The 15677-nt window shown below is 44.6% G+C and overlaps 1 protein-coding gene across 1 annotated transcript; it reads right to left on the bottom strand.

Moving 5' to 3' along the window:
- Window positions 1-9507: 9507 nt before the first annotated feature.
- GPRC5D (G protein-coupled receptor class C group 5 member D) lies at window positions 9508-12411 on the bottom strand. Its single transcript, XM_082636516.1, is given in 2 exon segments — window positions 9508-10098; window positions 10100-12411. Coding segments are annotated over 2 exon segments (1251 nt in total). The 5' UTR covers window positions 11092-12411; the 3' UTR covers window positions 9508-9839.
- Window positions 12412-15677: the final 3266 nt, after the last annotated feature.

Genomic DNA, 15677 nt, shown 5'->3' with positions numbered 1-15677 from the left:
AGCACTTCTTTCAGATACAAAATACAGGAAGAGAAAACAAGATTTTCTAGTTTATTTCTCATGAATTGTGTACTTTTGAAATAGATGATTAGGCTTATTCAGAGAAAGATGCTACAGAAGTATCTTGTTTACCATCTGAGTTTGAAGAAAAAAAGAGACTTTTATTCTGCCATAAGTTAAGTAAGCCTTGGTGTGTGACAGCCCTGTGTCTCCATGTCATCAGAGAAAGTTTCTGGGAAAAGGTAGATTCGGAGCTGATTGTGGAAGGAGGAAAAGAATGATAAGAAGGCATGAATCTGGCCAATATGAAGTAGATATAATCCTAGGAAAAGGGAGCATTTGTTTAAAAGAAGAAAGAAGAAGGAATAATGGGTAGAGAGAATGAGGAAACTTTAACCTGACCAGATCACAGGTTGAAATAAGGCATAAGTAAAAGACCCTTTAAGCTTATGGAGAGATCATGAAATTTAATGTAGAGAGAAACAAATCTTTGATGTTCTGGATCAGGAAAAAATTCATCAAGATGAAGGATATATTAATTCTACCTGGGCAGGTATTCCATTAGCACCATGCTCTACTGAGCAAACCAGCCATGCTCTACCAGGAAGGTGTTTTATTTTCTTTTATCTCATTTTATTTATTTATTTATTTATTTATTTATTTTGGCCACACCGCGTGGCATGCAGGATCTTAGTTCCCTGACCAGAGATTGAACCCAGGCCCCCTGCAGTGGAAGCATGGAGTCCTAACTACTGGACCACCAGGGAATTCCCTCCAGCAGGAAGGTATTTTGTAATGAATTTTTTCATTGATACCCTTTCTTTCGGTAAATGAATAAAATCAGAAAAATAAAATCAGAAGAGGATGACCTAAAATATTTAAGTGAATAAACAGCTTTTGCATTCAGTAAATGATAGATCTTCAGATACTCCATGTTGAATTGAGTAATTGAGTATAATATGCATATCATAAATAGTTTTTTAAAAATTTATTTATTTTATGTGCTTATTTTTGGCTGCGTTTGGTCTTCACTGCTGTGCGCGGGCTCTCTCCAGTTGCGGTGAGCGGGGGCTACTCTCTGTTGCAGTGTGCAGGCTTCTCATTGAGGTGGCTTCTCTTGTTGCCGAGCACGGGCCCCAGGTGCATGGGCTTCAATAGTTGTGCCTCGCGGGCTCAGTAGTTGTGGCTTACGGGCTCCAGAGCACAGGCTCAGTAGCTGCGGCACACGGGCTCCCCTGCTCCGCGGCATGTGGGATCCTCCCGGACCAGGGCTCGAACCCGTGTCCCCTGCACTGGCAGGCAGACTCCCAACCACTGCACCAGCAGGGAAGTCCCATCCTATATGACTTTAATAGGTTTATTGACATTTGTCAGCTGACAAACACCTCTCACCTACAAAACTGAACAAAACAAAATTATGTTGAAGGTGTCATTGTCATCACTTTGGGGATAAAATCTGGGAGGATCAGTGATGATGGTTTTCCTCCAGAGCAGATGTAAGCCTGCATGGCTTGCTCTTCTCTCTCAAATTAGGTTTCTTATGTGGTTTGTTGAATAGTGTGCCACCTAATCAGTAGGTCAGAGTCTTAATGTTTAAACATTTTCTATTCTTTTATTACCAATAAGAGCAGAAGGTCAAACTCTTTGGTCGTTCACCTAGGTGCTTGCTTGTGCTGAGAACATTGCTCAGGGCACAGATTTTAAAAAGGAGCAGGTAATCTGAGTGCAGCAGAAAAATATATGAAATCGCTGGAACACTGTGTAGAGGGTGAGCCCTTGAACAGCAGCTGGGGACCTGGATTCTAGTCGGTTCTGCCCCTAACAAGCTATATTATCCTGGGCAAGTCCCTCCCCTTGTCTGTAAAAGGAGGTGTAACAGAGGAAGAACAGAACTAACACCATGTTGAAACTGCCTCTCTTATTCTTCAGCATGTGTATTCCATTACTTTAGCCTTGCACATCAAGAGTTAAACATTAGAGAAATGTTGCTTGTACCCAAATAGTTCATTAAGCTCCTGAAGAAAGTTTCTATACCACGGACTGGATCTGGATTAGTTATGACTATTACTTATAGATAAGTTCTCTTTCAGCCTAGAAACCTTGCAACTAAGCAGAGGTAAGAATGGTAAAGTAAAAATAACTGCTAGCAACTTGAAGTTTTGCAGAAGCCTCGGGATCCAGCCTACGTGAGCAAGCAGAAGAACACAGTTATGCTTCCCTTGAAGGCCAGGTGGCTCCAAGAAGCCTGCAATCCACCTTTATCCTTTAATCTTGAACCCTCCCGCTTCCCCTTTTCCCTTAGCATAGAAGAAGCCTGAATTCTATTCTGAGTTAAGATGGTCTTTAGGACATTAGCCCTCCATCTTCTCGGTTTTTTGACTTTCCGAATAAAGTTGCCATTGTTTGCCCCAACACTTTGTCTCTGGACTGATTGGCCTGTTGTGCTGTGAGCAGTATGTGTTTGGACTTGATAACAGAGGAAGTGGTGTTCTGAAATTCTCTGCATTGTGTTATCTTCCCCCACGAAAAACGTAAGCCCCGTCAGAGCAGTGTTGTGTGCCTTGTCTGCCTAGGACTGAGTCCGAGAACAATTCCTGGTACCTTGCAGGTGCTCGGGACATACTCATCCATGCTGTGCAGTGGTCATTAAAAGGGCTTTTTTTCAATATATGGAGTCTTAGTTTCTTTTCAAAGTGTTTTCACATAGCAGGCGCTCAACAGTCACTGGTCTGAAATATCACATTTGATTCTCAAGGGTGCACGCCTTACTTGTTAATACAGAAATACAGGCATGGAGAAGCCTGGTAGAGTGAGAGAGGAGTGGCCTGAGAGTCAGAAGATCTGGCCCAATACAAACTACCGTGTGACTCTGGACAAGTCATTCCATTTCTCTGAGGCTCTGTTTTCTCATCTGCGAGATGGGAGGCTGAATTAGACTCTAAAAACCCTTAGGGCAACATGCCTCTGACTCTGGTCCTGTTATACCTGTTATATCTAACAAATGGGTCTTAAGGATGGATATATCCACTGGGAAGGATGTGAAGCTGCATGAGGGATGAAGGAAAAGTAATTAGGGCAGAGGCATCAGTGCATTAGAAATATCAAGACAGGTGGACTCTGCTTTTCGTGTACGCCTGAAATCCTTTATGAGCATCAACTCGGGTGGCTCTTCCTTTGCTGTTTTTAGTTCATCAAAGCAGGTCATTGGGCTTCCCTGGTGGCGCAGTGGTTGGGAGTCCGCCTGCTGATGCAGGGGACACGGGTTCGTGCCCCGGTCCGGGAAGATCCCATATGCCGTGGAGCGGCTGGGCCCGTGAGCCATGGCCGCTGAGCCTGCGTGTCCGGAGCCTGTGCTCCGCAACGGGAGAGGCCACAGCAGTGAGAGGCCCGCGTACCGCAAAAAAAAAAAAAAAAAAAAAAGCAGGTCATTGACCTCAGTCACACCAGCTGCCATACTCACTGTCATGAGGGTGCTAACATCACGGGAGAAACCTGCCAGATTGCAAGCCCATGAGATGCACAATTGTGGAGATCCTGAGGGTTCTGCTATAATTTTATTGCAAATTCTGGGTCAATCATATTTAGGGCCCCTTTATAAAAATGACTAGGGGGTAATCCAGTACTAAGTTGCTACTGACATCTATAATTTGTCATATTAGCATGACCCTAATTTCATCAAACTGAGGTCTTTCGGTCCCATTAGTAAGAGGTCCCAATTTGTCCTAGCATTACTGGGGAAGGGAATCTTTCAGTTACATGAATGAAGAAAGAGGGACTCCCCTGGTGGTCCAGTGGTTAAGAATCCACCTTCCAACGCAGGGGAGGCGGGTTTGATCCCTGGTCGGGGAACTAAGATCCCACATGCCGCGGGGCAACTAAGCCTGTGTGTCACAACTACTGAGCTCCAGCGCTGGAACAAAGATCCCACGTGCAACTAGGACCCAATGCAGCCAAAAAAAAAAAAAAAAAGAAAAAGAATGAAGAAAGAGACACATAGTCACGGTAGGGTGGCCAGCAAGTTTGTAATTATGCTTGAAAGGGCAGTCTCCTGATGAAGGGTCCAGATGGATAGAGAGGACTAGGTGGCAGGGAAGGAAGGATGAGCCGATGTTTTGTTGGCAGATGGGCTTCCAGTGGCCCATCAGGGCTACATTAGGATGATCTTCTGGGTTTTCACTACTCGTGTTTCCTGTGGACTTTATAATTCTGCATCTTGCTGAGGGCTTACTTTAGCCCAAGGGATGAAATCCTCCTGTGTGGGATCAACAGTCTGCAAAAGAAGAAATGCCATCATCAGCTTTCTGAGGCAACATAGGGGATAATACTCTCCAAAACTATGCTTGAAATATTATCATTTCACCATCATTTAATCTTTTGATAATAAAAAAAAGAAAAAAATGTTGAACCTATCCATATCACAACTACTTTACCATCTTCCCTCTTAGCCATTAACAAGAATGTTTTTTGCAGGATTACTGGAAACTGAAAGTAATCTGAGAAATTCTTGGCGGAGATAGTAAAGATTTTCTCGTGTAAATGCCCTCTGGAGGATTAATTACAGCAAATGATATAGCTATGTCCTGGTCTGTGTGTCATTCCAGGAAAAGGCAAATTCTCAGATAACAGACCAGAGGGTTTAACCTAGTTAGAGTTGCCTAGTACAGTTCATTGAACAAACAGTCTGAGCACGGCTTTCCCTCTTGGATCTTAGTGACTTCTGATCCTCATAATAAAACAATTGTGTCCCAAAGTGGTATTTTTAGCTGTTCGGATTTGTGTGTCTTCAAGCCATCACGGCACAAATGCAAGTTACTTCCAGTCCTACTCAGCAGTGTCCCTCTGTTTTTGCAGGCAAGGATTAAAATTGGTACACCCATCTGGGCGTCCAGATGATGCTGACAGACCCAGCCCAGTTCTCGGGGCAGCCTGGGCTGCTGGAGCTAGACAGTGACTCAGAGAGGCAGCCAGCGTGGCCCAGGATACATTTAGACAACTGGTAATAAGAACAGATCTGACACTCATACGTATTTATAATCCCCTGTTGTCCCCAAGGCAAAAAGCCGTGAGCTTGCATCTCTTCACCCTCACACAAACCCTTCAAGCTGCCTTTTCTTTCAGGGACATTCAGCTGCATCAGAATATACTGTCGGGCTTCCCTGGTGGCGCCGTGGTTGAGAGTCCGCCTGCCGATGCAGGGGACACGGGCTCGTGCCCCAGTCCGGGAAGATCCCACATGCCGCGGAGCAGCTGGGCCCGTGAGCCATGGCCACTGGGCCTGCACGTCCGGAGCCTGTGCTCCGCAACGGGAGAGGCCACAACAGTGAGAGGCCCAAGTACCGCAAAAAAAAAAGGAATATACTGTCATGGCTGTGGCGGTGGGGATTGGGAGAGCTGTGTCTGTCTCTTAGACCAGGTCCTTGCTCGATACATAGTTGTCCTTTGATGGTCTGGGATGTAGCCGTGTCATTTTGTTCCTGCTTGGCGGCTGCAGCGCTGAGCGCACGGACTGTTCTGCCCTTTCACTTGTTAGCTGTGTTACCTGCGGTCAACTTCCTTAATGTTTTGCTGCCTCTGTTTCCTGATGGGAGTAAAAGAGGGCTCGTCACGATCACGATAGTCAATCTATCTCATACGGTTGCTTTGAAGATTACATCTATCAATATCCATAAAGCCCTTGGACTAGGACATGAAATACAGAAAGCACCATAGTGCTCTCCTTTGTATATTATAATTGGTGATGGTGGTAGTGGTATAGTTATAATTGATGCTCCGACATCCTTCTCCTATGGGTGTTCTTTAGAGGGACTGAATCCTGTGAAAAGAAAACATTCTTCTTTCAGCAGAGATGAACGGAATCCTTGGTTTAACTTTGTTCCTTGCAGCATAACAAGGCTCCTTCCCACTCAGCCCCTTGGTAACCCGTGTTCTTCCAATAGTCTCATCAGACCAGATCATAAATCAGAGAAGCCTAATTCTCCAGCTTGAGTTATTGTTCATGAATTTACCAAAAAGTTGAGTGTTTCTCTCTATTAATCCTGCCACCAGCTCCTGGTATGGATCCGAGTTGAGTAAGTAAGATCTTACATTGATACCTGGAGGGGGCAGGGACACGATGGCCATCACTTCACCACGAGGAGCCTGAGCTCCCAGAGGTTGGGGAGCTTGGTTGGGTCTCAGTGTTGGTAAGAAGCAGAGCTGAGCCTCGAAGAGCTGAGCCTCGAAGCAGGGCATGTGAGGACAGGGTCTGCACCCTTTCTGCTGCCCCATTATCCTTGTCACACAAGCATCATGACAAGGAGAATGTCATTATCCTCGCCTGGTCTGTCCTCACACCAAGCAAATCCTGCCCAGACTCACGTCTTCTTCTGTACTTTACGCCAGTTCACTCTTTGTGACCTGTAGCTCTAGAGAGTGACAAAGAGAGGTGTTCAGGCTTGTCCCCCTGAAAGAACAAACAAAAATGACGCTGCCTGGGACCATCCAAATTTGGTTTCTCCAAGTAAGGCGGGCACCTTAAAGCAAAAAATGTTGAGAATTGTCCAAAAAAAGGCTATGTTTGCCAAAAGTTGGTATGCCTGGTACTTGCTGTAAGGAAAACAATCTGAAGGACCTCTGTTTGCAAGAACATTTTTCTCTCATTTTACATCATTTGATATTCATTGACCCATTTTTACATTTCATAGCCTCATAATTTCTGTCTTAATACCTTCAAAAAGTCATACTAGATTTGTCTGTAGATATTTAAACACAGGATAGAAAAAATACCCACAATTATGTGCTCCTTTAAAATATACAGGGGTCTTGCTTTTAGCAAACTTGATATAACAATATTCTAATTCATCTAAAACAGATAAAGCAGGCAATAATTAGAACAGGAGCTTTCCCTTCATAAACAAAGATTCATGGCTGATATTCTATATTTAAGGTCTTTGCAAATTATATCACATTTAAAATTCTCAGTTAAAAGAGCAATTGATTTTAAAAGTTCAATCAGTCTACAGTTTTTTGGGTTTTTTTTTGTGGTACGCGGGCCTCTCACTGTCGTGGCCTCTCCCGTTGCGGAGCACAGGCTCCGGACGCGCAGGCTCAGCGGCCATGGCTCACGGGCCCAGCCGCTCCGCGGCATGTGGGATCTTCCCGGACCGAGGCACAAACCTGTGTCCCCTGCATCGGCAAGTGGACTCTCAACCACTGCGCCACCAGGGAAGCCCCAGTCTACAGTTTTTAAGAAACACGTTTATAACATGGGGCAAAGAATATTTATACCCATTTGTTTGGTGTTTTGTAGTAATATGCCTGATTTCATTTTCATTCTCCATCAGGATGTTTTTATATCTTCGAACTAAGTCCCTAAGCCACTTCCGAGAGATAAAGACTAATCTTTTGAAAGACTTCCAAGGAAATGAAGTCCTTAATCCGCTTTGCTCATCTATTTCAGCGTGTACCGACTCTTAGTTTTGTATTTAATGTAAATGCTTTGTGCTTCAATTTGAGTCTATTTCTACCCTTCGTCTTTAGCTGGAGACAGAAAGCAGGACAACAGCCTCTTGGAGAGAGGTATTCATACGTGTGAAATTCCCTGCTAATCCCTTGTCTAACTCTTCTTTCAACTGAATAATTCTGGTCTCACAACCCAGTGGTAAATCAAATAATTATGTGACTGGAGTCATAGCTATAAATCAGAAGAGTCACATGACAAATGCACGCCTCATGGACTGGAACAAAATGTTGTGTTTCAGTACAGAATTTAGAGAGAACCTGAATGTCCATGAGAAAGGCACATAAAGCTTGAGAACTACCATCTCAGTTTCATTGTCCTAACCTTTCCATGTAGGTCTGACGTTATAACCCCTTCATCTTCTTTGTGGTTTTCCACCCAGCCTCTCCCACAATTCTCATCAGTGCATCTCGGTGCTGGAACGGGTATTCTTGTCAGAGACTGACAGATGCTGAGAACAACAACCTGATTGTTCCAGCTGACCACTTGTCTGTTTACACAACACTATGACTGTTCCTTGAGCAAACAAAAACAGACAGCCGTGAGCTGCGCTCCCACTGTCAGTTCATGACCTACAGCAACACTTAGGATTTTTTGAGTTATTGTTATTATACTGTACTGGTCTGGCTCTTATTTATTTTGTATCTCTTTGTATGTTTTTCCTAGCTAGGTGTCATCCTGTACTGTTTCTTGCGTTTTAATCATTCTTCTAAGTTTTGATTTTTGTACTTTTTCTAGGTGACCTAAATTCTGATTTCCTTCTCTAAGCTTAAGTTTCTGGTTATTCTGCCTAGTTTTGGAGAGCAATCTATATGTTCTTTTCTACACTATCGATTTTTTTTCTGCCACAAAATATTGAGCTACGTTGACAATGGCTATCACTGGCAGAAATGGATTTTCTAACCATGCTCCAGGAATAGGATAGTTATAAGGAAACATTGTGCTTTTGAAAGCTCTTGCTTTTCCACTAAGACACTTCTTAGAACACTTTAAACACCTGCCTAGTCTTTTGGCCGTATGGAAAATTGATCATTACAAGTCCCAGTGCGTTTTGGGTATTATGAAACTCTAAGAACTTTCTCTTTCTCTCTCTCTGACTTTTGTTTCCTGGAAACATAACAGCAACAAAGCAAACAGAAGAAGTTTTATCCTATTTTTCAGTGAGAACTATGAGAAGTAGTTTCAAGAAAGATCAACTCTGTGATTCTGCCCCAAACCTCACATCATCAAAAGCAATGAAAAACTCTTAAGAGAAGGATGTATAGTGTCAATTTCCAACTCATGGTCAACTGAACTGAAAAGAATGAATGGATGCTTCCATCTGAACAGGATTGAAGTTGAGTATGTAATTAGCCATAGAGTACAGCTCAAAAAAAGTGTATGACTTAAAAGGAAAGCTTCTATTACTTTTTTTGAGCCTGGTGAGCATAATGTGCGCTATACAATATATAAAATAACATCATCTTTGCACATTACAAATACACTGTGAGAAATCAGATGCCTATTAAGACACAAAATTTGATGTAAAACTGTGATACTGGGTTATGAATGATAGGCCAGATATTTCAGAAAGGGATTAATGAGTTTTGACCTATTTCCAGAAAACTGAAATTAGCCACTAATTCCCCCAGGTTATGGGGGTCCAAGCCTCCTTGTTGTCATGGATAATATATTTTATTCTTTAACAGTATAGAGTCAGGTGGCTTGGTCTTATATAAGGATACAAATCCGACCCAGAAATTATTATGAAAATGTCACATAAGCAAGTTCTTTATTTCTATTAATGATTACACATCTGAGACTCTGCTCAGAATTCTGACTTAATGGCTCATCCTGTCACTTTTTGTAAACCTCGAAGGCTTTCAAGGAGTGAATGATTTACAAAGTAGGAATCCAGAAGTTATTGGGCTTTGAGACTCTAATGAGGTGATGAGTCGTACATATCAGTCTGTTATGATATTTGGGCAAGTCGGCTTTGAGACTTAAATTTGAAAAATGTCAGTCACTGGTGCCAGGGTTGCTTTTGCACTTGATGGCCAAAACATCTGCACTTAGCATGGTATGTCATGCAATGGCATGGCCCACGCCTAATTTGGGGCTGGTTAATTCATTTTATAGTGGGTGCCTTTCTTTATCCAGCATGGCTACTCAGAGCCACACCCTTTCTATTTAGGGCCTTTGAGTCATTTCTGTCTTGGCCTCTCCCCATAAATCTCTGTATTTCGGAGGAACTGATTATTCAGAAAAGTTTAACCTTGACTCTGAGTGTCCCCATCTCCAGGCTGGAGCTATGTAGTCACCCACCTAAATTCTGACCATTCCCTTTTCTTTCTCTCTTGGCTCATCCTCTTGCCCTGTTTTTTCTCCTGCTTCTCTTACGGGAGAGCCTCCCCAAGCTCCCCAGGAAAGTACCTCTTGAGAGTTGCTGATTCTCCGCTCTGAAGCTGCGTTCATAAGCTGGGAGTGGGCAGGCATTGCCTTGCAGAGGGCAATCCTGCTGACACGATCTATAGAGAAAGCACAGCTCCGGTATGATGTACAGCAGCAGGAAACCCCACGCGTTAGTGACCAGGGCGATGTAGAGGACAGGGTCGTCCCATTGGGTTGCCTGTCGTGAGCATGGAGATCCACACCACCCGGGTAATGATGGAGATGAGCACGGTGACCAAGATGAGCCTTCCGTGCTGCTTCCAGTTCTCACACGGCCCACAGAAGGTGGCTTTGGAGACGAAGAACGTGAGGGCCATCAGGAAGAGGACGTAAACCAGGAGGACCACGAAGTCCACGTTGAGTTGACAGGGTGTCATATCCATAAACATCGTACCTCTGGTCATGATGAGAGTCACATACTCAGTGGCGATGATCGTCTGCAACAGGCTGACACCGATAGCAATGCACAGAATTGTCATCCAAGAGGAGGACACTTGACCCTGGACCAGCTTCACCAGGTTGGAGGCATGAGCCAAGAGGCACGAAAAACAGAGAGCAAAGAGGACCCCAAAGAGAAAGTAGCGGATAGGGTCAGTCTGCTGATTGAGCTGGATGATGAAGGCAAAAGCAAAGCTGAAGAGCCCCAGCCCACCCAGGAGGAGGAGGAACTGGGTGGGGAGGACATTCCACTGGCTGCGGTCTTGAACCCTTCTCATGAGGAAGAGAAATGCCAGGAGCAGCAAAACTGTAACTGCTATGCCAACTGCTGCCAGGGACTCCAGAACTATGCCCCATGCTCCCGTGGTGTCACAGAGGAAGTTATAGTCCCCAGTGGACTCTTTGCAGAACTCATACATGGTGACTTGTAGGTGGACCTCACGAGAATGGTCTTTTGTTCCCGTGGAAAAAAAAAAAAGTAAAAGAAAAAGGAACAGGGGCTTCCCTAGTGGTGCAGTGGTTGAGAGTCCGCCTGCCGATGCAGGGGACATGGGTTCGTGCCCCGGTCCGGGAAGATCCCACGTGCCGCGGAGTGGCTGGGCCCGTGAGCCATGGCCGCTGAGCCTGCGCGTCCAGAGCCTGTGCTCCGCAACGGGAGAGGCACAACAGTGAGAGGCCCGCGTACTGCAAAAAAAAAAACAAAAAAAAAAACCAGGAACAAACATAACTTCATAACTTTACCTGCACCCTCAAGAACCCCTGTTGCGTAGTCTTGGGCAGGACACTATAACATCTCTGACTCCCACATGAAGACACCTGGACCTACTGAATGAAATAGGTCAAAACTATCAACCCCTCAAAACTATCCTAGCTCTATCCTGCTGGGAAAGGAGAACTATCTTCGCTTAGGGGCTCCAGATAACTCATGAATTTTCACGTCATAACTTCCACCAAGGCTTTTTGAGGGCTAAGGCGGAATCTTTTTCATAAAAATCGGGCATGTGACAACATTTGCATGATGGTTAGGACTCCAGTTATAGAGGCTCCAGAACAGGGGTTGTCAACATGAATGGACCATTTGCTCATTCAAGACATGAGGCACAGCTCGAAGGAGACAGGCAGATGATGTTTCCCAGTCATTTTAATGACTCTTCCTTCTTTTAATTCAAGTCAATCCAAGGCAGCTCATTACAGTTAAATACCCACTGGTGGTCTGTCAAAGAATTTTACAAAAAGGTCTCTGCCTTCGATGAACTTTTTGGAGAGTTTAGCGCCAAACTCTACGCCTTGCCTGGGGTTGTCTAGAAGAACATCACACACATTCATTTGGAAACAAGTACCTTGCAGCTGAATACCCCTAGATCTACTCCCTTCCAGCTATTCCCAAGCCAGCTGCCTGGAGTGACCCAGGCTGACAGCTGAAGGCATGGCCCCTTCAGTCCCACTTACCTCCTCTGTGTGCACGCTGGAGGCCGAGACTGCAGTGGCTGCGAGGTTGTAACTGCCAATGAGTAAGAAGGAGACGACCTCAGCGTCTTTAATCTCTCCCCAAATGGGCGAAAGGATGGAGGCCCGCACTCGGGTTCCTGCAGGGCCTATAAAGGGGTGTGGCTTTAGGAAAGACCGCCTCCTCCCCACAGCCTCCGATGTGACCTGGAGGCTGTGAGAGGCCCTCTGTTGGGCTCACGTGAGGACACTTTGTTCTTCTTCTGACCTGCTCCCTAAAAAGCCATCTCCAGTCTTCCCTACATCTTGATCATAAGATCCAAAAGAGCATCCATCCCAGAGGAATAAGACGTTTACTGGGCCATAAAGAAGGGTTACGCACATTAAAAGGGCCAGTGGTTGGCATCAGTGTGAATTAGGGGAGATTTGTCTTCTCTGCTCTGCCCGTTTCTTTTCCTCTCCTGTGGAGGTGCTTCTTCAGGCTTTGGCTGCCCATCAAGTGGGGTCCCTACCTGGACCAGCTCTTCCAGGATTGCCAAAGCCTTTGGTATAATTTCCCTCTCTCCTTGCTCTCCTCACCCCCATCAGAAGGTACTCTTTCTGGGTCTCATTCCATTGGGTCTTTCCCAGGGCCCAAGATAGGAGAACTTGCAGGTAAAAGTTCCAGCTGATATGGGTATAACATATTCTTTTTCTCTGTGGTGATGTATAATAGAGCGCACAGTACAGGGTCCAGGCTATGCTGACCGCAGGCCACCCCCCAAGCTCCTCTTCAAATTTACTTAACTCCTTGGTTCTTTTCCTGGATATTAGCCTTTTAAAAAAATGTTTGGAGGTTTTCCCTGCTTTCATTTTTTAAATGAATTATTATTTTTATTTTATTAAAAAAAATTTTTTATCGGGGTATAGTTGATTTACAATGTTGTGTTAGTTTGTGCTGTACGGCAAAATGAATCAGTTATACATATACATATATCCACTCTTTTTTTAGATTCCTTTCCCATGTAGGCTATTACAGAGTACTGAGTGGAGTTCCCTGTGCTAGACATTAGGTCCCTATTAGTTATCTACAATTAATTTTTTAAAATTGAAGTATAGTTGATTTACAATGCTATGTTAGATTCTGGTGTACAGCAAAGTGGTTCAGAGATATATATATCTTTGCTGTTTATATATATTCTTTTTCATGTTCTTTTCTGTTATGGTTTATTATAGGATATTGAATATATGGATATTTGCATTTGACAGAGGACTTCTGAAGACCCCAATCAGTGCTTGTTAGTGTGGTTTCAAGTGTCCCTGTGATCTGGCCCCTCCCTCCCCCATCCAACCATATTTCCTTCAGGTCTCCTGACCCTGGGTTTTATTCAGGTTGGTTTTCTCACTCCCATCTGCTTGCCTTCTCTTAGAGGTTGTCCCTGTCCTGAACTGCTTTTTTTTTTTTTTTTTTTTTTTTTTTTGCGGTACTTGGGCCTCTCACTGATGTGGCCTCTCCCGTTGCGGAGCACAGGCTCCGGATGCGCAGGCCCAGCGGCCATGGCTCACGGGCCCAGCCACTCCGCGGCATGTGGGATCTTCGCGGACTGGGGCATGAACCCGTATCCCCTGCATCAGCAGGCGGACTCTCAACCACTGCGCCACCAGGGAAGCCCCTGAACTGCCTTTTGCTTTCCTCCCACTTATCCTCTGTGCTCAATTCCCATTGATCCTGCTTCCTACCCAAATACACTTTCCCCACCTCTGAGGTCTAGTTCATCTTATCTCCTCTGTGAGCTTCCCTGATCACCCTGGGCCTCACTGATCACTCCTGCTGGGAACTCTACAACATGGAGGGTCTGTGCTGTCCAAAATGATGGAAATAATATTTTCTGCCCATTTTATTTGTATTAATCAATTTATTAATAACTATAAGCAATAAATGAATTTAAATAATACATCTATTAATTACTTTTATTTGTAATGGTCTCATTCCCTTGATTAGGCTTGTAGTTGCTTGGGGGTTAGGCTCCACATTTTATGTCCCCATAGCACCTGGCCCTGTGGGGAGCACCTCCTAGGTGATGGATGGGTTGATTAATTGAAGGATTCTAATGATAGAATTCCAGGCCATGTGAAGGTACTTTTTAGCAGTGTGGTTTTCCAACCAATGTTTTTAAATGGAAACCACCTGCCAATAAATCAGAATCTTAACAAATCCTGGACAAATTCATTCTGCAGTGGTGTTCTATCATATAAAGGCTCTTTAACTTTATTTTTTATTTTTTAAAATTTATTTATTTATTTATGACTGCATTGGGTCTTTGTTGCTGTGCGCAGGCTTTCTCTAGTTGAGGTGAGCGGGGCTACTCTTCTTTGTGGTGTGCGGGCTTCTCACTGCGGTGGCTTCTCTTGTGGAGCACGGGCTCTAGGCACGCGGGCTTCAGTAGTTGTGGCAGGTGGGCTCAGCAGTTGTGGCTTGCGGGCTCTAGAGCACAGGCTCAGTAGTTGTGGTGCACGGGCTTAGTTGCTCCACAGCATGTGGAATCTTCGCGGACCAGGGCTCGAACCCGTGTCCCTGCATTGGCAGGCGGATTCTTAACCACTGCGCCACCAGGGAAGTCCCAAGATTCCTTAACTTTAAAAAGCTTTTTTCTTCCTCTGAGAGAAGATGATTCTAGGGAGAAGAGTCCTCCCCTTTACTTGCTTTGGGCATAATCACGGTCTGTCTGAAGCTGTAAAAGCTAATCTAAAGTTTACGTTAAGCGTAAAGGAATTTTCCAGATGCTAAAATGTGACATCCAGGAGGATTCACTCAAAGACCCTGTGAGCTGTGAAACTGCTGTTAGTAGACCAACAGGAAGATTTCCCATTTAATTCTTCCAAGAGGACTATTTTGGTGACCCTGTCTCTCCTCCCATCCAGTTCTGGCTGGCCTTTAGTCATGGCATTGCTCACTGTTGTGAGGTTTGAGTTCCTGGTGTGTTAGTCTTCTAAGGAGCTTCCTCCTGACCCCATGATGGCTTGAGGCAGGTGAATTAATGGGTTAATGACAACAAAGCCCTATGAACACCTTAGATAAAAGAACTGTCACAGGTACTAATTACTGTTATTTTAAAATCTGGAGTCATAGAATTAGCCTATCTGCTCTGGGCCCTAAGGAAATGAGGGCTTCCTTTGCTTACACACATCCAAATTACTCACACCTCTTTACTTTTGTCTTTTATGTGGTGACAACATCACACCAAACAGCTCAGATATGGCTTTGATAAATCAAATTATACTGATTACAATGAGTCCATTGAAAATGGAGATAAAACAGTCAAGAGGCCAAATGCCTTTTGCCAAACATCTATTTGCACTGTTTCCTTCTCCCAGAAACAGAGCTGGAGGGAATGTTAGAGGTGACCTAGTCTAACCCTTTCATTAATAATAATAATAAGGAAGCCACCATTATAACATGAGGAATTTAGCAATAAGGAAGCAGAGGCCCAGAGTGACGAAGGGACGCGCCCCAGTGTTGTCTGACTCCTGGTCCCATTCTTGCTGCTGTACCAGGTTGCTTTCCTGACACTTCTCACCTCGTGAGGACAGGCCCTAAGAGAGATAAGCCCTTAGATGTGATAAGTTGGTCATGACCTAAAAGAAAAAAAAAGATTAGGAGAGCGCATCACATACCCTTCATCCCCAAACAGCTGTCATGGCAACCATGTGAGCACCAGCTAGCTGTGTGAGATGGGGTGAGTTAGCCGGGAACGTCATTCATTCTTTTGCTCACTGCCCTCTCCAAGGCTGGCTTCATGGGGGGGCCACCTGTGCCATTGTTCAGGGCCCAACACACAGAAGTGTCCTGTACTTGGAATCTAATGCTTTGCTGTCACTGTTTTGA

This window comes from Mesoplodon mirus (genome assembly GCF_964341445.2).
Source record: "Mesoplodon mirus genome assembly, chromosome: 11".
Taxonomy (NCBI): domain Eukaryota; kingdom Metazoa; phylum Chordata; class Mammalia; order Artiodactyla; family Ziphiidae; genus Mesoplodon; species Mesoplodon mirus.
Note: the sequence above shows the minus strand (reverse complement) of the source record. Positions and strands in the feature narration are given on the sequence as shown.